This window comes from Puntigrus tetrazona, chromosome 25, assembly GCF_018831695.1.
Source record: "Puntigrus tetrazona isolate hp1 chromosome 25, ASM1883169v1, whole genome shotgun sequence".
Classification (NCBI taxonomy): Eukaryota; Metazoa; Chordata; class Actinopteri; order Cypriniformes; family Cyprinidae; genus Puntigrus; species Puntigrus tetrazona.
Window position 1 is genome coordinate 4699130 of NC_056723.1, and position 25415 is coordinate 4724544.

Sequence of the window (25415 nt, forward strand, 5' to 3'; positions counted from 1 at the left end):
GTATTGATTTAAGATGCAAGTATTAGTTGACTGTCAATTGATTAAATTGTTAAATCAATTAATCACATTTAGCTTATTAATCAAAATGAATCAGAATGAAACAAAACGTGAAGTTTGAAAAAAAACGTATATATCACAGTAGCAAAGAATTCCTCTTTTGGTCACAGAGCCATTGCTTGTCAGCCATTTTGAATTTTTTTGCCATGCAAAGTGTTGTCTTTTATCACCTTTTTGGTGAACTGAGATAAAACTTGGTACAGATAATCTAAATCGTGCCTCTAACATTCATTCATTCATATATTCATTCATTCAGCAATACCTTGACAAAACCACGTTAATTTAGTGGCAGTATAACCAATCAGTGAAAAGTTCTTAACAATTATATTTATAATTATCGTGATGCTATATTCAGTACATTATATGAATTATGGAGTTTGTATGCTTGGTTCCACACTCATATCTGCAATATATTCGCTTTTACATTCTCATAGTTTTGTTTTTTTTTAAATAAAGGCCACAGTAGACCTCCCATTGAACATTAATCATTGATATTTTAATTCTGATAGAACAAAACTGAGTAAATAAGAATTCCTATGCCAATTTGTCAATTTGTTCAATAGATAAATTATATTTTTCAAAGACAATTGGACAGTTACATATACAACATAGCTAAATTAAATATCTTTCACATTGTGGATGAGTCAAGAGCCACATCCTTGTACGGACTAATTCAAACAAGCTAAAAATGAATCATTGTGTTCCTCACCATTTAAATACAGTTGATTTAATATCACCAAGAGAGACATTAAATATTTGTTTGCATCAAGTATCTACCAAGCCCAAGGCCATATTCAAGCAAGGGGTCCACCCTCTGATCACAAACTGCATTCCTCCAAAGCAAACTAATAGCAATTATAAAAGGACAGGTGCTGACAGATAGCTCACATTAGCTCTCGAGGATGGATGTTGTCTCCATGGGGACTGTGAGGATGTCCCAGATATGGATGCAGAGATGGGTCGTCCTGCTTTTGGGGCTGCAGTCGGTACAAGCAGGTAAGCAGAACAAAATCAATGAAAGAACAAAGAGGGAAACTTCTTCAGAATATCATTTAAAAACCTCTTTTTGTGTTAAAGGCTTCTTGGGGGATTATGGGAATGCTCTAATGGATCCTATGGACTTTACAACCTGGCCGCCAACAACATCGGGTAAATATTTAATTGCAGTTATGTATTATATATTGTATGAGATGTACTGACCAAGAACCTTAAATGTATTTAATCTAAGTATCTGTTTCAGTTATTAAATAGTAAACAGTAAAGTAAATGTTTTTTGTTTGTTTCTTTTTTTTAACAAATTTAGCTGAAAAATTTACAATGATGACAAAAACCCAAAATTTAATATCAAAAACTTTAATATGATAAAACATTTATATAAGCAAAATTTCCACCAGGATTGCCAGGCAAAAGACTTGCAATTGTAACTAATTATGGAATATAGAGAACTAAATAAACTGAAAAGTGTCATCTTTAAAACATGTAACAAGCGCTCTTTCAGTCAAGTTTCTAATTAGTTAATTAATAAGTTAATGAAAAGTTAAAGTGGTATACGCGTTATAGTGGTAAAACATTATTACATACAAAATTTAGAAATATTAGACTACTTTGAGGTGCACAATTATTTGTGTGCATAACTATGACTTTTGTAAAATCGTGACACTATAACCATCTTCCTTCTAACATTTTCATAATGAAAGTTTTCTTTTGCAAACAAATGTGTTTCATGATAAATGACAGTGGTTCTTCTTTTTGTCTGTTTTATATAGTGTTGCCAGTAACGAATGTGGTGGTAACAAAAGGTATTAAACATTAATTTCAACTATATTTAGTATCAGTTCTTACATTTTATTATATTAAGTTGTGTATTTTTGCTCGCTGAAAGTACTGTGATTGCGTATTTATAATCTGTCCATCTTGGTTTAGTTCAACCGAATCCTGATCATCAGTCCACGATCTGCAGCACATGGGGAAATTTCCACTTCAAGACCTTCGATGGTCAATTCTTCCAAGTGCCGGACACATGCAACTACGTTCTGACGGTGATGTGCGACGTGGCCACGTCTGATTTTAACATCCAAATGCAAAGAGACACTGTAGACGGCTTAATCACTTATAGCACAGTCACAATAAAGCTGGATGGAACTATAATCAAAATCACTAACGGCACCATCACCATGGATGATCGAGAGTGAGTTGATTTTTACTTAATTTTTACCAGATGCATTCAAGCTTTAACCTTTTTAAAACATGTTAATTGAGAAAAAAACGTGCTTTCAGAGTTAAAATTAGTACCTAAAAGTATTCCACATTAATAAAATGTACCCTAATGTTATCCAATTATATGCCTATATCTTAAAATACGCCAACATGTTTGGTTGCATTTTCTCGCTCTTTCTCTTACAGGGTGTTGATTCCAATGAATCGCAACGGAATAAAAATTGAGGGAATCCAAACGAGTATTAAAGTCTCCACACATGGAGTGACTGTCTTTTGGGAAGAAGACAACTCTATATTGGTATGATTGAATAAAATCGTGATGTTCGTGGTTGCTGTAACAATTGGGATGAATCTGTGAGGCAACAAGCCCAATAAGAGCTCAAAAGAAAACCGTAAAACAGATTTGATTAAATCTGTTGATAGCAGTAAAAAAACACACACAAAGCAAAGCTGATAAAGTGCAGGAGAATTCCTGCGCAGATTCTTGTGTCATGATTAATCCATAACCCTATAATGAAATCACACACACCCTTTAAGCCAACATGTTTGTTTGCACACAATAAGTAAGACTACGAAAATTAAACATCAAACAGGATATCAGTTCTACAAATCATGAAGCAAATATGAATAGTCTAAATAAGCCATAATTAAACAACCGGTTTTGCAGATGTTTGACAGCTCAGTGTTGATTTTAAGTGTGTTTGCACTGTCGTATATTTTAGCCATAAGTAAACATTAGGACAGACTCGCTTTGAGAAAATAAATGGTATTTGTATTTGTATTGATGGCAGCATCTTGTTATATGATTTTTTTCTAGATTGAACTCGCAGAGAAGTACAAAGGTCAGACCTGTGGACTATGTGGAAACTACAACGGGGACCAGAGCGACGATATCCCTGAGAACGGTAAACCTGATGTTTCAATCAAATGACGCCATGAAACCATTGCTTTAAATATATATCAAATATATAGTCAGCATGATGTTTGGCAAACTAAACAAATCCTTTTTTAGGGCCAGCAACATGGAAGGTTTCCACACCAACTGAAACTTGCGAGGACGTTACACTTCCTCCTGGGGATCGGTGCGAACAGGTATGAGACAACATTTTTGGGGAAATATTTTTGCACCAGTTTCACTATATTAAAAAACTCAATTTGCCAATCTTTCATTTTATTTTAGCACATCAGTGTTTGCCAGCAGTATCTCAGCAGTCCGGGGTTTAGTGACTGTTACAGTGTGATGGACATGAGTTCATTTGAAGAAGCCTGTGTAAACGACCTGTGTCAGTGCTATGGCAATCACGACTGTCTCTGCAACACACTCACAGAGATTTCACGACAGTGCACTCATGCTGGAGGAAAACCGGAAACATGGAGGACTGAACAGCTCTGTCGTGAGTATCATACTAGAAATCAATACCACCAAAACAATCACGACTCACTTTAACTCTATTTAACTCGATTTAATATTAAACTATATGGGTATGCTTCAAATAAATATGGACAATGAGCAAGTGAATTATGAATAATGTGTTCATTTTTAAGAATCTGAAACAAGAATTCAACAATTCTGTGGTGTAAAAGTTATGTTTGATATACTAATTGTGTTATTCTGTGGAGCAGCAAAGACATGTCCTCTGAACATGCATTACATGGAGTGTGGGAGTCCATGCAAAAACACCTGCTCAGATCCAGCTGCAAATCTAATGTGTAAAGAACACTGTGTGGACGGCTGTTTCTGCCCTAAAGGTAATTTCACACCATATCAAAAGTCAGGCACTTACATATTTAAATCTGTTATTTTAAAGCCACTTTTTCCACAAAATAAATAATTCAACAATATCCCTAAGTTAAACACTTGCATATTTAAATCTGTTCAATTAAAGCCTTTTTCCAAATTAAATGGTATCATGCCTATTCTTTGTAAAGGCACTGTGGAAGACGACATCGGTCAGAGCGGCTGTGTTCCTGTGGACGAGTGCCCTTGTGTGCACGACGGCATGGTATATCAATCAGGAGAGTCTTACGAGCAAGCTTGCAAAAAATGGTAACTTTTTTATTAGTTTTTTTATCACATTTAAATTAACATTCCCCTTGCTAACACTGCTGCCGTACTGTGTCAGTGTGTGTGATGCAGGACACTGGACTTGTACATACCTGAAATGTCCCGGAATCTGCTCGGTTGTTGGAGGTTCTCACATCACAACCTATGATAGGAAGACCTTCACCTTCAGCGGCAACTGTGACTACATCTTCACTAAGGTCTGTCAGTACAGCAGAGGATCCTTAGATGTTTTCTGTCAGAGCAAGATAAATAAAAGCCTTCACTTACACATGGTTTATATAACAATTTGAAAAGTTTTGACATTATAAAATTTGCCATTCCAGTGTATGCAATGCACACTGTATAATCTGGAAGTTTACTCCTTTCTTTCATTCCAGCACTCTAATGACAGTGATATTGCTATTGTGGGAAACCTGGCAAAGTGTGATCCAGCCCGAACAGACACGTGTCTAAATTCAGTTACCCTTGTCATCTCAGGGACCACTGTAAGAACTATTTTGATCTTTTTTTCCCCTATTGTTTTATTTTTCTGTTGTCTATGAATAGAATGATACACTTGCTTTTAGCATAGTGCATGGTACGTCAAGCATGCCACCTTTTCCAAATCTTCGAAAATGCAGTAATAAAACATATTGTATTTTCTTCCTTTTTTAAATTATAAAACAGATTAGTTTTGCTTCCAATGGTGATGTGACACTGAATGGAAACAGTCCATATCAGCTTCCTGCCACCACAGGTGGGTTGACATCCTATGTTATAATTATAACAGTAGGCACAGATGAGTAGATGTTCTGTTTTGTATCCTAACCACATTTATGTTGTCCCAGGTCCTGTGAGAGTCTTCCAGCCCACTTCCTCTTTCATCATTGCTGATATGAAGAGTCTCCGTCTAGAGATCCAGTTGGCTCCAGTCATGCAGTTGTATATTGTAGCCAGCACTGAAGAGAAAGGGAAGATGACTGGTGAGTTATATATGTATCCTTTATAATAAAAAAAAACTTTCAAAAATGCCTCAGTGCATAGTGAAAGAATTACAAGTATTGTTCTTTTAATTTTCTTTCAGGTCTATGTGGAAACTATAATGATGTCCAATCAGATGACTTCAAAACAGAGTCGGGTATCATCGAGGGCACATCAACAACCTTTGTCAACTTTTGGAAGCAAAACCCATACAGTTGTCCAGATGTTGAAAACACATTTGACAACCCCTGTAGCTTGAGCGTGGACACAGGTACACAGTATTCTAAACATTAAAATGAATGCATAAATAAACAATTGCAAATAATTAATATATGTAATTATTTAACTTGCAAATGTTATCTCTATTCTTTCCATTCAGAGAAACTTGCTAAAGACTGGTGTTCCCGTATTACAAACAACACCGGAGTCTTTTCCGAGTGTCATTCGGAAATATGTCCTGATATTTACTACCAAGTGAGTATCCTTACACCGAACACTCTTCTTTTTTAAATTAACTTTATATATGTATGAATCACGTATAATTGATCTATAATTTATATAATTTCATCCTCTGCAGTGGTGTGTCTATGACACCTGCAAATGTGCAGATATTAGGAAGTGTATGTGTGCAGCCGTGTCCAACTATGCCCATGCCTGTGCTGCCAGAGGAATCATTCTCCAGGGCTGGATGGATTCTGACCCCTGTGGTGAGAATACTTGTTTGTAGAGGTCAATAGAATGAATGCATTTGAATTACATTCTGGAAAGTTGGAATAAAATAAAACATTGAATCATAATGAAAATGTGTTTATCTGTTCACAGTATCTGAGTGTTCAGAAAACATGAAGCACTCCTACGGTGTGACCAGCTGTGGCAGCACTTGCCGCTCCCTCAGTGAACAAAGTCACATCTGCCAAGGGTCCTTCACACCTGTAGATGGCTGCGTCTGTTCTGAGGGAACCTACCTTAATGAAGATGGCAGTTGTGTACTTGCCCACCAGTGTCCTTGTTACAAAGACAACCAGGTCATAGAGCCATCGGGAACATCCTACATAGATGGCGTTGCATGGTATGAGTTCCTCATTTCATAACCAATGTATTGTTGTTAGAATACCAATGATAACTCTTGTCTTGATGTCAATAGCTCCTGACTTTCACCATTTTGTCATATTATAGCACCTGTACCCTTGGAAAATTGCACTGCACCAGTAAAGAAGGTAAGATGGAACTTAATTCTAAAATTGTGCTTGTCAGATTCAAACTTGGGTCATCAGTGTGAAAAGATTCCCACTTCCCATACATGTGACTCTTTTTAGACTGTGTGGCTCCAATGGTCTTTTTCAAATGCTCAAATTATGAACATGGAACAAAAGGGATAGAGTGTCAGAGGACCTGTCAGAACCAAGACCTAAACAACTGCGTGAGTTTGGATGAGAAAAAGACAAAAACTTTATTTAGCATTTAGCAATTTCCAGTTTTCCAGCAGCTATTGAATTCTTTGTCACTAAAGGATTTTGTATAAGCATAGCATGTGTTACTAATCCTCGTTCTTCTTGGTTTCTTCTGTCTGTAGGTGAGTACAGGGTGTGTATCAGGGTGTATGTGTCCAGATGGCCTTCTGGCTGATGGAAATGGTGGGTGTGTGGAGAGGAAAAACTGCCCCTGTGTCCACAATGGACTCAGCTATTCACCTGGAGAGCAAGTTCAAGAGGACTGTAACACTTGGTGAGCTAGCATAGATAGTAGTATGAAAGAAATTACAGCTATACCATCACAACATATGTGCTACCTTTTTCTCCAATTTTAAAACATTACAAGATGCCTACTTAACAGTCTTGCTAAAAATGAAGGGTGAAAAGCATATAACATTAAAGGGTTAATCTGTGAATGTTGTTTTGATTTCAGCACATGCACAAAAGGGATGTGGACTTGTACAGATAAAGAGTGTTATGGAACCTGTACCATCTATGGTGAAGGTCATTTCATGACTTTTGATGGAAAGAAATATTCTTTCCATGGGGACTGTGAACACATCTTAGCCCATGTATGCTTTTCTTCAAATTTGGTTTCTTACTTATTGAAAAAAATTTGGTCTGACACACAATTTATGTGCAACTCCTTTAGGATAACTGCAATAATGAACAGAGTCCATATTCTCTACGCCTGGTCACAGAGAACATCCCCTGTGGAACCAGTGGCACCATTTGCTCCAAATCCATTAATCTTTTCTTTGGGGTAAGTTTGTTGCATACCTCAGAGTCAGCTTGAGCATAGTTTAAAATCTGGAATATAATAATATATTTATGCAGACATTGTTTGCTTAAGAATAATTGTCATAAATGTCACTGATTAATCCTGCAGAGATACAAGGTGATTTTATCAGAAGAAAATGGGATCAAAGTTGTTGAAAGCAATGGCACTGATTACCTATATCAAATCCATACTGCTGGAATATACAATGTCATAGAGGTCAAAGGTCTTTTGAATTTAATCTGGGACAATAAAACAAGTCTGATGCTCCAACTCCATCCTAAAATTAAGGTAAGCATTATTCTTGTGTGCACAAATCCTCTACTCTATACCTTGTGTTCATCCACTTACTTTAACGCCACATAATCTCTATGGCAGGGCAAGGTGTGTGGACTCTGTGGAAACTTTGACGGTAATGCAAACAATGACTTTGTGAAGCATGATGGAGAGGAGGTCACTGATGCAGTGGTATTTGGAAATAGCTGGAAGGTGAATCCCAGCTGTCCAGAAGTAAGCAACTTGATGAATCCATGTGAAAAAAATCCACATCGTAGTGCCTGGGCTATCAAACAATGCAGCATCATAACAAGCCCTGTCTTTACAGACTGCCATTCACGTGTGAGTAAAAGTTATAATCCTTATGCATTCAGAAAGTTTGTGGTCTTCTGAAATGTATATTTAAATGATTTATTGGCTTTAGGTGGATTCTGGCCCATACTATGATGCCTGTGTAAGGGACACCTGCGCATGTGACAGTGGGGGGGACTGTGATTGTTTCTGCACTGCAGTGGCAGCTTATGCTGCTGAATGCCGTAAAAAGGGAGCTTGTGTGGCATGGCGGAGCCCGAGCATATGTCGTAAGTCCAAGTACTGTTATAAACTGTGTTCAGTAAAGTCAGAATTCTCCATATGCAGATTTACATTTAATGTGCAACTCAGAAGACAACAGATTTCAGCAGAAAAAGCTCTTTTATTCTTTATTATTTGACCTCATATAAACAATGTTCTTGCAGCTTTATTCTGTGACTACTACAACAGCCCTCCAGATGAATGTCAATGGCACTATAAACCCTGTGGATCCACCTGCATGAAAACTTGCAGAAACCCTTCAGGAACTTGTTCTAATCAAATTCCTCTTCTAGAGGGTATGAAAAAACCTTTAAATATATTAATGTATTAATACATTAATAATTTGTATTTAGATTCAAGAAACACAATTGAATTACTTCTCTTGTTTATTCATTCTTGTCATTTATTATTACCCTAGGGTGTTTTCCTCAGTGTCCTTTAGAAAGGCCATTTCTGAGGGAGGACACAATGAAATGTGTTACAGAAGCAGAATGTCTTTCACTGTGTACTTATGATGGAAGGATATACACTACTGGAGAAGTGGTATACGATACCACAGATGGGAATGGCACATGTTTTAGGGCTGTGTGTGGTTTCCATGGCACTATAATAAGAAATATTACCAAATGCATGACTACAACCACGCCCTTCACTTTCACAACTCCACCCCAAACTACTAAAACAACAATTATAATAACAGTTACAAAGACTTCCACCTCAACACCTACTACAGTAACACGAACAACACCGGAAATGCCATCAAAGGCATCTACACCTGCTGGCCAAACAACTGCTGAAACGCCAACCACAGAAACACCAACTCCAATAGAAACAGAAACGCCATCAACAGCAACTACAACTGCTGGTCCACCGACACCTACAACACCAGGAATTTCTACTACAGCTGTTACTGCTCCTACTCCATCTATTGAAACACCCGCTCCCACAGGAACCGAAACACCATCAACAGATACTACAACTGCTGGTACACCAACATCACCAGAAATTTCTACTACTGCTGTTACTGCAGAAACGCCAATCACAGAAACACCACCACCGATAGAAACTGAAACGCCATCAACAGCAACTACAACTGCTGGTCCACCGATACCTACGACACCAAGAGTTTCTACTACTGCTGTTACTACTCCTACTCCATCTACAGAAACACCACCTCCCACAGGAACTGAAACACCATCAACAGCTACTACAACCTCTGGTACACTGACCACAATATCAACACCAGAAATATCTACTACTGCTGTTACAGCTGAAACGCTAATCACAGAAACACCACCTCCGATAGAAACTGAAACGCCATCAACAGCAACTACAACTGCTAGTCCACCGATACCTACTACACCAGGAGTTTCTACTACTGCTGTTACTACTCCTACTCCATCTACAGAAACACCACCTCCCACAGGAACAGAAACACCATCCACAGCTTCTACAACTGCTGCTACAGAAACACCATTAACAGAAATTTCAACAACTACTGCTGTCACTGCTGAAACACCACTGACAGAAACGCCATCTCCAACAGAAACAGAATCGTCATCAACTGTTGGTCCACCGACACCTACAACACCAGGTGTTTCTACTACTGCTGTTACTGTAAAAACACCAGTCACAGAAAGGACACATCCGACTCGAACAGAAAGGCCACATCCGACTCGAACAGAAAAGCCATCAACAAAAAGACCAATCACAGAAAGGCCACATCCGACTCGAACAGAAAAGCCATCAACAAAAACAACGATCACAGAAAGGCCACATCCGACTCGAACAGAAAAGCCATCAACAAAAAGACCAATCACAGAAAGGCCACATCCGACTCGAACAGAAAAGCCATCAACAAAAACAACGATCACAGAAAGGCCACATCCGACTCGAACAGAAAAGCCATCAACAAAAACACCAATCACAGAAAGGCCACATCCGACTCGAACAGGAACGCCATCAACAAAAACAACGATCACAGAAAGGCCACATCCGACTCGAACAGAAAAGCCATCAACAAAAACACCAATCACAGAAAGGCCACATCCGACTCGAACAGGAACGCCATCAACAAAAACAACGATCACAGAAAGGCCACATCCGACTCGAACAGAAAAGCCATCAACGACAACAACGATCACAGAAAGGCCACGTCCGACTCCAACAGAAAAGCCATCAACGAAAACACCAATTACAGAAACACCACCTTCAACTCGAACAGGAACACCATCAACAAAAACTACAACTGCTGGTCCACCCACACCTACATCACCAAGAGTTTCTACTACTTCTGTTACTGCTCCAACACTATCTACTAAGACACAACCTCCCACAGTAACAAAAACACCATCCACAACTACTACAACTACTGGTACAAAAACATCAACATTAGCACAAATTTCTACTACTGCTGCTACTGCAAAAACACCAATTACAGAAACACCACCTCCAACTCGAACAGGAACACCATCAACAAAAACTACAACTGCTGGTCCACCCACACCTACATCACCAGGAGTTTCTACTACTGCTGTTACTGCCCCAACACCATCTACTAAAACACAACCTCCCACAAGAACAGAAACACCTTCAACAACTACTACAACTGCTGGTACAAAAACACCAACATTACCACAAATATCTACTACTGCTGTTACTGCAAAAACACCAATTACAGAAAAGCCACCTACAACTCCAACAGTAACACCATCTACAAAAACTACAACTTCTAATCCACCCACACCTACATCACAAGGAGTTTCTACTACTGCTGTTACTACACAAACACCATCTACAAAAACACAACCTACCACAAGAACAGAAACACCATCCACAGCTACTACAACTGTTAGTACAAAAACATCAACATTACCACAAATTTTTTCTACTGCTGTTACTGCAAAAACACCAATCACAGAAACGCCACCTGCAACTCAAACAGGAACGCCATCAACAAAATCTACAACTACTGGTCCACCAAAACCTACATCACCAGGAGTTTCTACTACTGCTGTTACTGCTACAACACCATCTACTAAAACACAACCTACCACAGGAACAGAAAGAACATCCACAGCTACTACAACGGCTGTTCCACTGACACCTACATCACCAGGAGTTTCTACTACTGCTGTTAGTGCCCCAACACCATCTACTAAAACACAACCAACCACACAAACACCGTCCACAGCTACTACAACTGCTGTTCCGACGACACCCACATCACCAGGAATTTCAACTAATGCTGTTACTGCAAAAACACCAGTCACAGAAACACCACCTTCGACTCAAACAGGAACGCCATCAACAAAATCTACAACTACTGGTCCACCAACACCTACATCACCAGGAGTTTCTACTACTGCTGTGACTGCTACAACACCATCTACTAAAACACAACCTACCACAGGAACAGAAAGACCATCCACAGCTACTACAACGGCTGTTCCACCAACACCTACATCAGCAGGAGTTTCTACTACTGCTGTTACTGCAAAAACACCAGTCACAGAAACACCACCTTTGACTCAAACAGGAACGCCATCAACGAAATCTACAACTACTGGTCCACCGACACCTACATCACCAGGAGTTTCTACTTCTGCTTTTACTCCTTCAACACCATCTACTAAAACACAACCTACCACACAAACACCGTCTACAGCTACTACAACTGCTCTTCCACCGACACCTACATCACCAGGAGTTTCTACTACTGCTGTTACTGCAAAAACACCAGTTACTGAAACACCACCTTCGACTCAAACAGGAACGCCATCAACAAAATCTACAACTGCTGGACCACCAACACCTACATCACCAGGCGTTTCTACTACTGCTGTTACTTCTCCAACACCATCTACTAAAACACAACCTACCACACAGACAGAAACACCATCTACAGCTACTACAACGGCTGTTCCACCAACACCTACAACACCAGGAGTTTCTACTACTGCCATTACTGCTTCAACACCATCTACTAAAACACAACCTACCACACAAACACAAACACCGTCTACAGCTACAACAACTGCTGTTCCACCGACACCTACATCACCAGGAATTTCTACTACTGCTGTTACTGCAAAAACACCAATCACAGAAACACCACCTTCGACTCAAACAGGAACGCCATCAACGAAATCTACAACTACTGGTCCACCAACACCTACATCACCAGGAGTTTCTACTTCTGCTGTTACTGCCCCAACACCATCTACTAAAACACAACCTACCACACAAACACCGTCCACAGCTACTACAACTGCTGTTCCACCGACACCTACATCACCAGGAATTTCTACTAATGCTGTTACTGCAAAAACACCAATCACAGAAACACCACCTTCGACTCAAACAGGAACGCCATCAACGAAATCTACAACTACTGGTCCACCGACACCTTCATCACCAACAGTTTCTACTACTGCTGTTACTCCTTCAACACCATCTACTAAAACCCAACCTACCACAGGAACAGAAAGACCATCCACAGCTACTACAACTTTTGTTCCACAAACACCTACATCACCAGGAGTTTCTACTACTTCTGTTAGTGCCACAACAATATATACTAAAACACAACCTACCACACAGACAGAAACACCATCCACAGTTACTACAACTGCTGCTCCACAGACACCTACATCAGCAGGAGTTTCTACTACTGCTGTTACTTCTCCAACACCATCTACTAAAACACAACCTACCACACATACAGAAACACCATCCACAGTTACTACAACTGCTGCTCCACCGATACCTACATCAGCAGGAGTTTCTACTACTGCTGTTACTTCTCCAACACCATCTACTAAAACACAACCTACCACACAGACAGAAACACCATCAACAGCTACTACAACTGCTGTTCCACCAACACCTACATCACCAGGTGTTTCTACTACTGCTGTTACTGCTTCAACATCATCTACTAAGACACAACCTACCACACAGACAGAAACACCATCCACAGTTACTACAACTGCTGTTCCACCGACACCTACATCAGTAGGTGTTTCTACTACTGCTGTTACTGCTCCAACACCATCTACTAAAACACAACCTACCACACAAACAGAAACACCATCTACAGTTACTACAACGGCTGTTCCACCGACACCTACATCAGCAGGTGTTTCTACTACAGCTGTTACTTCTCCAACACCATCTACTAAAACACAACCTACCACACATACAGAAACACCATCCACAGTTACTACAACTGCTGCTCCACCGACACCTACATCAGCAGGAGTTTCTACTACTGCTGTTACTTCTCCAACACCATCTACTAAAATACAACCTACCACACAGACAGAAACACCATCCACAGCTACTACAACTGCTGTTCCACCAACACCTACATCACCAGGTGTTTCTACTACTGCTGTTACTGCTTCATCACCATCTACTAAGACACAACCTACCACACAAAAAGAAACACCATCCACAGTTACTACAACTGCTGTTCCACCAACACCTACATCAGCAGGAGTTTCTACTACTGCTGTTACTTCTCCAACACCATCTACTAAGACACAACCTACCACACAAACACAAACACCATCTACAGCTACTACAACTGCTGTTCCTCCGACACCTACATCAGCAGGTGTTTCTACCTCCGCCGTTACTGCTCCAACACCATCTACTAAAACACAACCTACGACACAAACAGAAACACCATATACAGCTACTACAACTGCTGGTCCACCGACACCTACCTCACCAGGAATTTCTACTACTGCCATTACTGCTCCAACACCATCTACTAAAACACAGCCTACCACACAAACACAAACACCGTCTACAATTACTACAACTGCTGTTCCACCGACACCTACATCAGCAGGTGTTTCTACTACTGCTGTTACTGCTCCAACACCATCTACTAAGACACAGCCTACCACACAGACAGAAATACCATCCACAGTTACTACAACGGCTGTTCCACCGACACCTACATCAGCAGGTGTTTCTACTACAGCTGTTACTTCTCCAACACCATCTACTAAAACACAACCTACCACACAGACAGAAACACCATCCACAGTTACTACAACTGCTGTTCCACCGACACCTACATCAGCAGGTGTTTCTACCTCCACTGTTACTGCTCCAACACCATCTACTAAAACACAACCTACCACACAAACACAAACACCGTCCACAGCTACTACAACTGCTGTTCCACCAACATCTACATTGCCAGGAGTTTCTACTACTGCTGTTACTGCTTCAACAGCATCTACTAAGACACAACCTACCACACAGACAGAAACACCATCCACAGTTACTACAACAGCTGTTCCTCCGACACCTACATCAGCAGGTATTTCTACTACTGCTGTTAGTTCTTCAACACTATCTACTAAGACACAACCTACCACACAGACAGAAACACCATATACAGCTACTACAACGGCTGTTCCACCAACACCTACAACTCCAGGAGTTTCTACTACTGCTGTTACTGCTCCAACACCATCTACTAAAACACAACCTACCACACAAACAGAAACACCATCTACAGCTACTACAACTGCTGGTCCACCGACACCTACCTCACCAGGAATTTCTACTACTGCCATTACTGCTCCAACACTATCAACTAAAATACAGCCTACCACACAAACACCATCCACAGTTACTACAACTGCTGTTCCATCAACACCTACATCAGTAGGTGTTTCTACCTCCACCGTTACTGCTTCAACACCATCTACTAAAATACAACCAACCACACAGACAGAAACACCATCCACAGTTACTACAACTGCTGTTCCACCGACACCTACATCACCAGGTGTTTCTACTACTGCTGTTGCTGCTTCAACAGCATCTACTAAGATACAACCTACCACACAGACAGAAACACCATCCACAGTTACTACAACTGCTGTTCCACCAACACCTACATCAGCAGGTATTTCTACTACTGCTGTTACTTCTCCATTACCATCTACTAAGACACAACCTACCACACAGACAGAAACCCCATATACAGCTACTACAACGGCTGTTCCACCAACACCTACAACTCCAGGAGTTTCTACTACTGCTGTTACTGCTCCAACACCATCTACTAAAACACAACCTACCACACAAACACAAACACCTTCTACAGCTACTACAACTGCTGTTCCACCGACACCTACATCACCAGGAGTTTCTACTACTGCTGTTACTGCTTCAACACCATCTACTAAAACACAACCTACCACACAGACAGAAACACCATCCACAATTACTACAACTGCTGTTCCACCAATACCTACATCAGCAGGGGTTTCTACTACTGCTCTTACTGCTCAAACGCCATCTACTAAAACACAACCTACCACACAAACACAAACACCGTCTACAGCTACTACAACTGCTGTTCCATCCACACCTACATCATCAGGACTTTCTACTACTGCCATTACTGCTCCAACACCATCTACTAAGACACAACCTACCACACAGACAGAAACACCATCCACAGTTACTACAACTGCTGTTCCACCAACATATACATCAGCAGGTGTTTCTACCTCCACCGTTACTGCTCCAACACCATCTACTAAAACACAACCTACCACACAAACACAAACACCGTCCATAGCTACTACAACTGTTCCACCGGGACCCACATCACCAGGTGTTTCTACTACTGCTGTTACTGCTTCAACACCATCTACTAAGACACAACCTACCACACAGACAGAAACACCATCCACAGTTACTACAACTGCTGTTCCACCAACACCTACATCAGCAGGTGTTTCTACCTCCACCGTTACTGCTACAACACCATCTACTAAAACACAACCTACCACACAAACACAAACACCGTCCACAGCTACTACAACTGTTCCATCAGGACCCACATCACCAAGTGTTTCTACTACTGCTGTTACTGCTTCAACACCATATAATAAGACACAACCTACTACACAGACAGAAACACCATCCACAGTTACTACAACTGCTGTTCCACCAACACCTACATCAGCAGGTGTTTCTACCTCCACTGTTACTGCTCCAACACCATCTACTAAAACACAACCTACCACACAAACACAAACATCGTCCACAGCTACTACAACTGTTCCACCGGGACCCACATCACCAGGTGTTTCTACTACTGCTGTTACTGCTTCAACACCATCTACTAAGACACAACCTACCACACAGACAGAAACACCATCCACAGTTACTACAACTGCTGTTCCACCAACACCTACATCAGCAGGTGTTTCTACCACCACCGTTACTGCTCCAACACCATCTACTAAAACACAACCTACCACACAAACACAAACACAAACACCGTCCACAGCTACTACAACTGTTCCATCAGGACCCACATCACCAAGTGTTTCTACTACTGCTGTTACTGCTTCAACACCATATAATAAGACACAACCTACTACACAGACAGAAACACCATCCACAGTTACTACAACTGCTGTTCCACCAACACCTACATCAGCAGGTGTTTCTACCTCCACTGTTACTGCTCCAACACCATCTACTAAAACACAACCTACCACACAAACACAAACACCGTCCACAGCTACTACAACTGTTCCACCGGGACCCACATCACCAAGTGTTTCTACTACTGCTGTTACTGCTTCAACACCATATAATAAGACACAACCTACTACACAGACAGAAACACCATCCACAGTTACTACAACTGCTGTTCCACCAACACCTACATCAGCAGGTGTTTCTACCTCCACTGTTACTGCTCCAACACCATCTACTAAAACACAACCTACCACACAAACACAAACACCGTCCACAGCTACTACAACTGTTCCACCGGGACCCACATCACCAGGTGTTTCTACTACTGCTGTTACTGCTTCAACACCATCTACTAAGACACAACCTACCACACAGACAGAAACACCATCCACAGTTACTACAACTGCTGTTCCACCAACACCTACATCAGCAGGTGTTTCTACCTCCACCGTTACTGCTCCAACACCATCTACTAAAACACAACCTACCACACAAACACAAACGCCGTCCACAGCTACTACAACTGTTCCATCAGGACCCACATCACCAAGTGTTTCTACTACTGCTGTTACTGCTTCAACACCATATAATAAGACACAACCTACAACACAGACAGAAACACCATCCACAGTTACTACCACTGCTGTTCCACCAACACCTACATCAGCAGGTGTTTCTACCTCCACTGTTACTGCTCCAACACCATCTACTAAAACACAACCTACCACACAAACACAAACACCGTCCACAGCTACTACAACTGTTCCACCGGGACCCACATCACCAGGTTTTTCTACTACTGCTGTTACTGCTTCAACATCATTTACTAAAACACAACCTACCACACAGACAGAAACACCATCCACAGTTACTACAACTGCTGTTCCACCGACACCTACATCAGCAGGTGTTTCTACCTCCACTGTTACTGCTCCAACACCATCTACTAAAACACAACCTACCACACAAACACAAACACCGTCCACAGCTACTACAACTGCTCTTCCACCAACACCTACATCAGCAGGTGTTTCTACTACTGCTGTTACTGCTTCAACACCCTCTACTAAGACACAACCTCCCACACAGACAGAAACACCATCCACAGCTACTACAACTGCTGGTACAAAAACACCAACATTACCACAAATTTCTACTACTGCTGTTACTGCAAAAACAGCAATCACAGAAACGCCACCACCGACTCAAACAGGAACACCATCAACAAAAACTACAACTGCTGGTCCACCGACACCTACATCACCAGGAGTTTCTACTACTACCGTTACTGCTCCAACACCATCTACTAAAACACAACCTACCACAGGAATAGAAACACCATCTACAGCTACTACAGCTGCTGGTACAAAAACAACAGCGTTACCACAAATTTCTACTACTGCTGTTACTGCAAAAACACCAATCACAGAAACGCCACCTCTGACTCAAACAGGAACACCATCAACAATTACGAAAACAATTGTTATATCAACAGTTTTGACAGAAATGCCATCAACCAAGTTTACTGTATATACAGAATCAACACCTAAAACAACACATGCTACATCACCTCAAATTGTCATCACAACGGTCTGTCACTGCACGTTTGCAAATCAAACTTTCCCTCCTGGTAAGTACTACATGTCATTTTTTGCTTTCTTTTATAAACTTTCTTTGATAAATTACACGAACAGTTAACATTAATGATGCATATTCTATTATTCTAACTACAGAGACAGTCATTTACAACAAAACTGATAAAGCAGGCTGGTGCTACTTCGCTTACTGCAACTCCAATTGTGTTAGTGAAATAACACAGAAACCATGTCCTCAGACTACTACAGTTCCAGTTTCAACTGTTCCAAATGACTGTACCGATGTCAACAGACAGGTTATAATTTATATTTAATTTATATTTTCAAAAAAATTTAAATTCTAAGAGACAATTGAAATTATTTGAATCTTTGACAGAATGGAGAGACATGGAATGAGGGATGTACCACTAAAACCTGCATAAATGGGAATGTTACCACAAGCCCTGTACAGTGTGATTCATCTGATTCTGTCATACCCACATGTGTCAACGGGCTTAAACCTAAGAAAGTTTATTATAACGATGGCTGCTGTGCTAAGTACGAGTGTCAATGTGAGTTTAAACCATGCAACAGCAAAATTACAAATAACACTGTCATTTTATTCTAGTTTACTTTATTTTAACTTGTTCTCTGAAACAACAGGTCGATGCAGTGGCTGGGGTGACCCTCATTACAATACATTTGATGGACAATATTATGTTTTCCAAGGAAATTGTGACTATGTGTTGGTCCAAGAAATCATTCCAAGATACAATATCAGTGTCCATGTTAAAAACCATTATTGCGATGTTACAAAAAATTTTGCTTGTCCGGAGTATGTTACTGTGAAGTACAAATCCTATGAAATCAAACTAACAAGTAAAAATAAAAAGATAGAGGTAAGTGTCTGGACTACATTTGATCACAAACATGAACATATTCTTGAAAGACACACTGTATAATCCAGAAAATTACTTAATACATTTTCGCAACCTAGGCTCACTGGAAATATGTGCCTCTTCATATATTTCTGTAAAAAATATTTCTGTAGAGGTAGTAAAACCCACATAATTCTTTTTCCTTTCACCCAAAAGTATGATTTACAGGTACATTTTTGATTAATAAGGCTAATTTTCACAGAATTATTTGCAGAATGTTATGTACAGTTTTAACATCTGGCACGATTTGAAAACTGATACTTTTGAATATTTTCATTACATATAAAGCTTCATATGTATGGGTTTTCTAGTTCAGTAGGATTACGCAGTAGCTCACATGATACAGCATGGACTGCTCAAATGAGCATAAGGAAGTTAAAATAGCATGGCTGCATCAGCAAATGTGTTTCTACATTACTTTTGTATTTGTTAACACTATGGTGTAAAATTAGATTTGGGTTTGGTGTAACAGATATTTCCAACATGATAGAGCATATTTAGTGACTGGATATTTGAATTCTGAAAATTCTATTATAAAAATACTGACCTGTACCATTACAAACAGTTATGTATTGAACATGTGTTTTAGTGCCACGCTCTAGATATTTCACCTTAAAACACGTGCAGTAAGGTATATAATTACAGGGTTGAGAATTGTGTGTAGAGGCATGTATTTCCAATGAGCCTGGGTTGCATTTTCATTGCTAATATCAATTAACAACACTAGTATACTATCAAAAAAGTAATCTAAGGATCATTACGAGTCAAAAACCTTTGTTGCCTACAGGTTTCCGTCAATGATGTTGTGAAAGTACCAACTTTCTTGAATGAAGATTTCAGCATCACTTCCTCTGGCATGGTAGTGAATCTTAACATTAATGAAATCAAAGCTCAGATTTTAGTCGGCCAACAAGGCTTCGAGATCAGTCTCCCTTTCTCCTACTTCCATGGTAATACAGAGGGACAGTGCGGTGAGTACAGTCTGGTGCCCTCTGCTGTAATGACTATAACAACGATGAAGAGAATTTCATTTGTGGAACAATGCAAAACTTTGTTGGCATGTTTAGTCTTTGCCAATTTAAATGTTGAAATTCTGTAAATATTTTTAGGTGTTTGTGACAATGATGCCACAAATGACTGCGGACGTCCCGATGGAACAACTGGCCAGTCATGTGAGGAAACGGCAGCATTGTGGACGGACTCCGAAGACTGTGAAACCCCTCCACCGCATATAAACGTACCTCCTCCTACCTGCACAGCGTATGTCTGTGAGATCATCAAGAGCGAGTAAGCCCACAAAAATCACACAGTACATTATCAGAACACCTTATGTGGAATTTCTCCTCAACTAACAGCACCACATAGAATTGCAAAAATATTGAAACACCCCCTCTATCTGTCATTGCTCTGCATTCAGGATTGTACCCAAAACACCTTTTGTCAGTGTTACTCTGTCCAGTCCAATCGGGCACTTCAAATAAAGTTTATTTACATTTGAAACATCAAGCTGCACAAAAAAAAAATACTTACCTATATTAACTAAAAAGAGATTTTTTTAATGACAATTATCTTTTTGTTGAATCACAGTATGCTTCCGTTTGTTTTCTCCCTAACCTTTTGCGTTTTGTTCAGTTTGTTCAAGAGCTGTCATGACATCGTTCCCTATCAGAGCTACTATGAGGCATGTAAATATGATGTGTGCAACAAGAAAAATGACTCCATGGCCTGTGCCAGTGTGGAGGCCTATGCACAGATATGCGGCCAGCAGTCTGTATGTGTGGACTGGAGAGACTCAGATGACCTCAACGGGCTATGCGGTAAGAAAACAGAATGACCCCACAGTAACAGAGTGATGCATCTTTTTCTGACTGTATCCTAAATCTCTTAATTGCCTTCGGTTAATAGTATACAAATGTGCTGATCATAAAGTCTACAAGGCATGTGGGCCTAAAGTTGAAAGAACCTGCAGTACAAGGTAACCACTGTCTATATCTAAGTGGAAATGTAATACTGTATTGTCCAAATATCACTGCATTAATAATTTCACATGTGCTTACAACCAGATACAATGAGATGTTTGTGGAAGACCAAAACAAAACTGACCATCAAATATTTATGGAAGGTTGTTACTGTCCCGACAACATGTATCTAGTCAGTTCAACAACAGATCAGTGCACACCTACTTGCGGTAAGCGATATTACCTAATTTACACTCTCTATTTTTTTTTTATATAATGTGTCTCTTGAAGCCGAAATGTTTTCTTTTTTCATTCCCCACATATAGATTGCATTGGCCCTGATGGATTACCACGACAGGTACCTCTTTTAGCAGTAGTAGCAAAACCTTTCACATACCATTTTCCAGAAATGTAAACATAACTCCTACCCCTACCTCCTAACACATGCAAAAATCAGAGATTAACCATTACACTACTGCAAAATAATGCTAAAATTCCTTGAAGCAGGTGTATACAAATACTTGAGTAAAAACTACATTCGAACACATTCTACCCCATATCACCATTATTTATAATCCCAACATCTTACTATCTTGACCTTACTTCCTCTGCTATAGCCTGGAGATAAATGGACCGTGAACTGTACAACATACAAATGCTCCACTGAGAGCTTTGGTGTTGTTCAAGAGCCTATGAATTGCCCAACCATAGAGCCCTGTGGCCCCAAATACAAAAGCATCATTGAAAACTGCTGTCCAACGTGCGGTGAGTAATCAAGCACAATGACAATCAGAGAGCTAAACAGACTAAATTAAATAATCACAACAGAATTAACCACATCTACTGTCTCGGTGCACATTTGCGATCTAAACTGTATATGATTTATCAGTTAATGGTTCATAATCATTCATCAAATTAGAAATAGAAACTCAATTCAAATGTTTCAAAGCGCATTTTACCAAATGAGAAGCACAGCTGTAAACTTGTAAAACACAATAAAACATTGTATTATAATTGACATAACTCTTACATAATGCCTCCTCTACCCATTCAGTGTGTGACACCAGCCTGTGTTCTATGAAATGTGATGTGGGATATGAGTTAGCAGAAGAGATACCTAAGAACAGTTGCTGTCCAATATGTGGTAAGTCACAAATTTTATAACCAGACAACTACTATTAAACTTCAAAGCTTGTTCACGTACAGCGTCTGCAACATTTGGAATTCACCTGAATAAAATGAGGCACCACAATAGTTGCTAATTAATTACATTTTAGCTCTTCAACTTTCTATGCAATTTCTGACTGCATTTTTTTCTATTCAGTACCCAAAGATGTATGTGTGTACAATAACACCGAGTACCAGGTGAGCTGCTGGATTTATATGTTCGTGCTAAGTGTTATCATATATATCATATTACAAGATGTGCTTTTCACTATTATAAAAAAGAATGTTCGCTTTCTTTTTAGCCTGGAGTTAAAATCCCTACAGAGCCTTGTCTGGAATGTTACTGCCAAATGGATAAAGACTCAGAAACCCAACAACATTCTGTTTCATGTGTCAGTAAAGCCTGTTTACCTTGTGCTGAGGTAATAATTGCAATTTGTGCTTATAACATTAAACATCAGGATAGATTTATATTATATACCTTAAACCTATCTGAACTTCTTGTAAAGCCGTTTTGGACTGGGAAGGATGCTTTGAGTTGTTTTTATAGGATCCTACATCATATAAAAAAGATTTGATTCACTGTGAAATGTGAAATGAATTTATTCAAATCCAGTGCTCTTTTGGTTCTCCAAGGGCTTTGAGCGTGTAGAACAAGAAGGAGAGTGTTGTGGAACGTGCAAGCAAATCAGCTGCATTTATACTGCACCAGACAACACCACACATACTCTCCAGGTACATTGTACAACATTTACAAACTGTTCTCAGTCTGTCAAGTTTACAGTCAACAGCCCTTCTCTGCCCTTCGGTCCTCATGTAGCATCTCGTCTCTTCTCTTCTTTTCATTCAGGTCGGAGAAGTGAAAGATTACAATTGTGAGAATATTACCTGCATTGAAATCAATGGCTTGTTTGTGACAGAGAAGATCACACCAAAATGCCCCTACTTCAATCCAGATGACTGTGAGCCCGTAAGTCAAATATGCATATGCTACACTTCATTCACGAACATTGCATCAGCAATAACTTACTTGCTCAACAATCATGCCGTATCTCATTTAATTAAATGAGTGAAATGTGTGAATGTTCACATACAGGGAACTGAGAGCTATGATGCAGATGGATGCTGCAAGATGTGTAAGAAACCCTTTAATTATTGTCCATTCATTAGTTCGAAATGATTGACCTATAATGATTGACCTATAATGATTGACCTATAATGTTTGATGAAATAATTATTTTAGGTGAGCCCAAGACATGCATTGTTTTGAAGAACACAACCAATGTGGAAGTAAATGACTGCAAGTCCATCCAGCCCATAGAAGTGACGTCCTGCAGTGGTCACTGTGGCACCCAATCAATGTAAGAGCAGCTGCACATATAATTGATAATGAAAATGTTGTACAGCTCTGACTATTTCATTATTTTACACGACTAACAACAATCACTGATTTCGTTTCTTTATAATACTTTACTCTTATTCATCCGAATGCATGATTTAAAATACAAAAATGATCAAAGCGGAATTAAGCCACACCTCCAATCTCATTATACAGTGCTATTTTGCTTTACGAAAATCTAAAAAGTCTATTCATCTTCAGGTATTCAATGGAAAATAACATCATGATGCACATGTGTTCTTGTTGCCGAGAGGAGAAAGTCAGCCGTCGACAGATGAAACTAAAATGTGCAGATGACAGCGAGGTTGTTCATGACTACATTTACATTGAGAGCTGCACATGCACTCCTACAAAGTGTGTAGACTAAAGGGCCTGAAGACTTGATGAAAGGTGCCGATCTTAAAGCTTTTCCTTTGATTATTGCTGATGGGAGCTAGATTACTTAAGACAAGAGATATATTTTAAATAATGAACACGGCAAGGAATTCATGCTTTTATTCTAGGGCTAGGGCTTTCACTTTAATAATGATCTTAAATGTTTAAATTATCTGTAACAAAACTATTTAAAGTGTCTTTTCTATGGTATAATGAAAGTTCTGTATAATTTTGATGAAATAAGTGAATGTTTAACATAATAAAGAAGTCAACCAGCAACAATAAAGGCTCGCTGTGTTCCATTTTTTCAAAAACATTTAACAATTAAGTTGTAGTGTCTTAGTGCTTAGAAACGGCTTTTGTGTCCAGACACGTTATGGGAGTCACTTTCTCTGACACCACACTATGTGTCTAGTTTTAACTCTCAAGTTTAATGGGAAGGCTTTTCAAGTTCAAGAATGTAAACCTTGTGTATATAATATTATACTATATCCCATACAATACTAAATCATGCTCCGGTCAATGGTTGAGTATTTAAAGTGTAATTTAAACAAATTAAGTAAATATTGCAACAGTACAATATAATTATTGTCACATCACATAACTGCTCTCATAACTGACATTCAGCGACAAATAATTTAATATTTCTTTTGATCTCCTAAAACGTTCCCTATGTAGGCAGAAATGCAAAAACCCCTGAATTCATACAGTTACACTGGTCTGCTTGAAAGCGTAGTTCTGACTGCTTAAATTGCTTCTTCTATTTGAATTTTTTATTATTTATTTGTATAAAAAAAATTAAAAATAAAATAAAAAAAAACTCGATTTTACAAAACTCAATAATGTAATCGTAAACGATTGTGATTGGTGTTTCTTATCAAGCGTTGAGAAAAGTTAAAGTTATCACGTGTACCCTAAGAAAAGGCATGGCTGGGATTTTTTTACCTAACGCTACTGATTGACGTTAACAATGAAATAATAGAATGATATTAGTATTAAACAAACAGTAAAGAGTAAAAATAAGTAAAGAAAAAAAAGAGACTGGACAGCTAACGCCGCTCACACTGGCCAATCAAA

General features: G+C 39.5%; 1 protein-coding gene across 2 annotated transcripts; it reads left to right on the forward strand.

Annotated features, from left to right (window-relative positions):
- Positions 1 to 959: 959 nt before the first annotated feature.
- On the forward strand, positions 960 to 24612 carry muc5.2 (mucin 5.2). Of its 2 annotated transcripts, XM_043227690.1 has the most exons (47): positions 960 to 1053; positions 1135 to 1206; positions 1824 to 1856; positions 1981 to 2245; positions 2461 to 2572; positions 3092 to 3179; positions 3287 to 3366; positions 3455 to 3668; positions 3898 to 4023; positions 4204 to 4321; positions 4398 to 4536; positions 4717 to 4824; positions 5006 to 5075; positions 5167 to 5301; positions 5403 to 5570; positions 5679 to 5773; positions 5877 to 6006; positions 6122 to 6368; positions 6476 to 6516; positions 6616 to 6719; positions 6873 to 7024; positions 7205 to 7343; positions 7424 to 7534; positions 7661 to 7840; positions 7928 to 8167; positions 8250 to 8406; positions 8563 to 8694; positions 8817 to 15332; positions 15933 to 18557; positions 18661 to 18818; positions 18899 to 19073; positions 19165 to 19400; positions 20227 to 20410; positions 20549 to 20726; positions 21072 to 21256; positions 21345 to 21414; positions 21503 to 21627; positions 21724 to 21755; positions 22015 to 22162; positions 22452 to 22541; positions 22722 to 22762; positions 22867 to 22986; positions 23201 to 23299; positions 23415 to 23534; positions 23661 to 23700; positions 23808 to 23925; positions 24165 to 24612. In XM_043227690.1, exons 1-47 carry the CDS (start codon positions 960 to 962, stop codon positions 24328 to 24330), a joined length of 14976 nt encoding a protein of 4991 aa, XP_043083625.1. In that variant the 3' UTR covers positions 24331 to 24612. The 2 variants fall into 2 exon arrangements, with proteins under 2 accessions (XP_043083625.1, XP_043083624.1); XM_043227689.1 differs by having other exon boundaries at positions 8817 to 18557.
- The last annotated feature ends 803 nt before the right edge of the window (positions 24613 to 25415 follow it).

What these genes read in the sequence shown, in the direction of transcription:
- muc5.2 (XM_043227689.1), top strand. Translation starts at nt 960, where the DNA reads ATGGATGTTGTCTCCATGGGGACTGTGAGGATGTCCCAGATATGGATG. An exon ending in CTGGCCGCCAACAACATCGG is followed by an intron (nt 1,207 to 1,823) that starts GTAAATATTTAA and finishes TGTTTTATATAG; the next exon opens with TGTTGCCAGTAACGAATGTG. An exon ending in GAGGACTGAACAGCTCTGTC is followed by an intron (nt 3,669 to 3,897) that starts GTGAGTATCATA and finishes TCTGTGGAGCAG; the next exon opens with CAAAGACATGTCCTCTGAAC.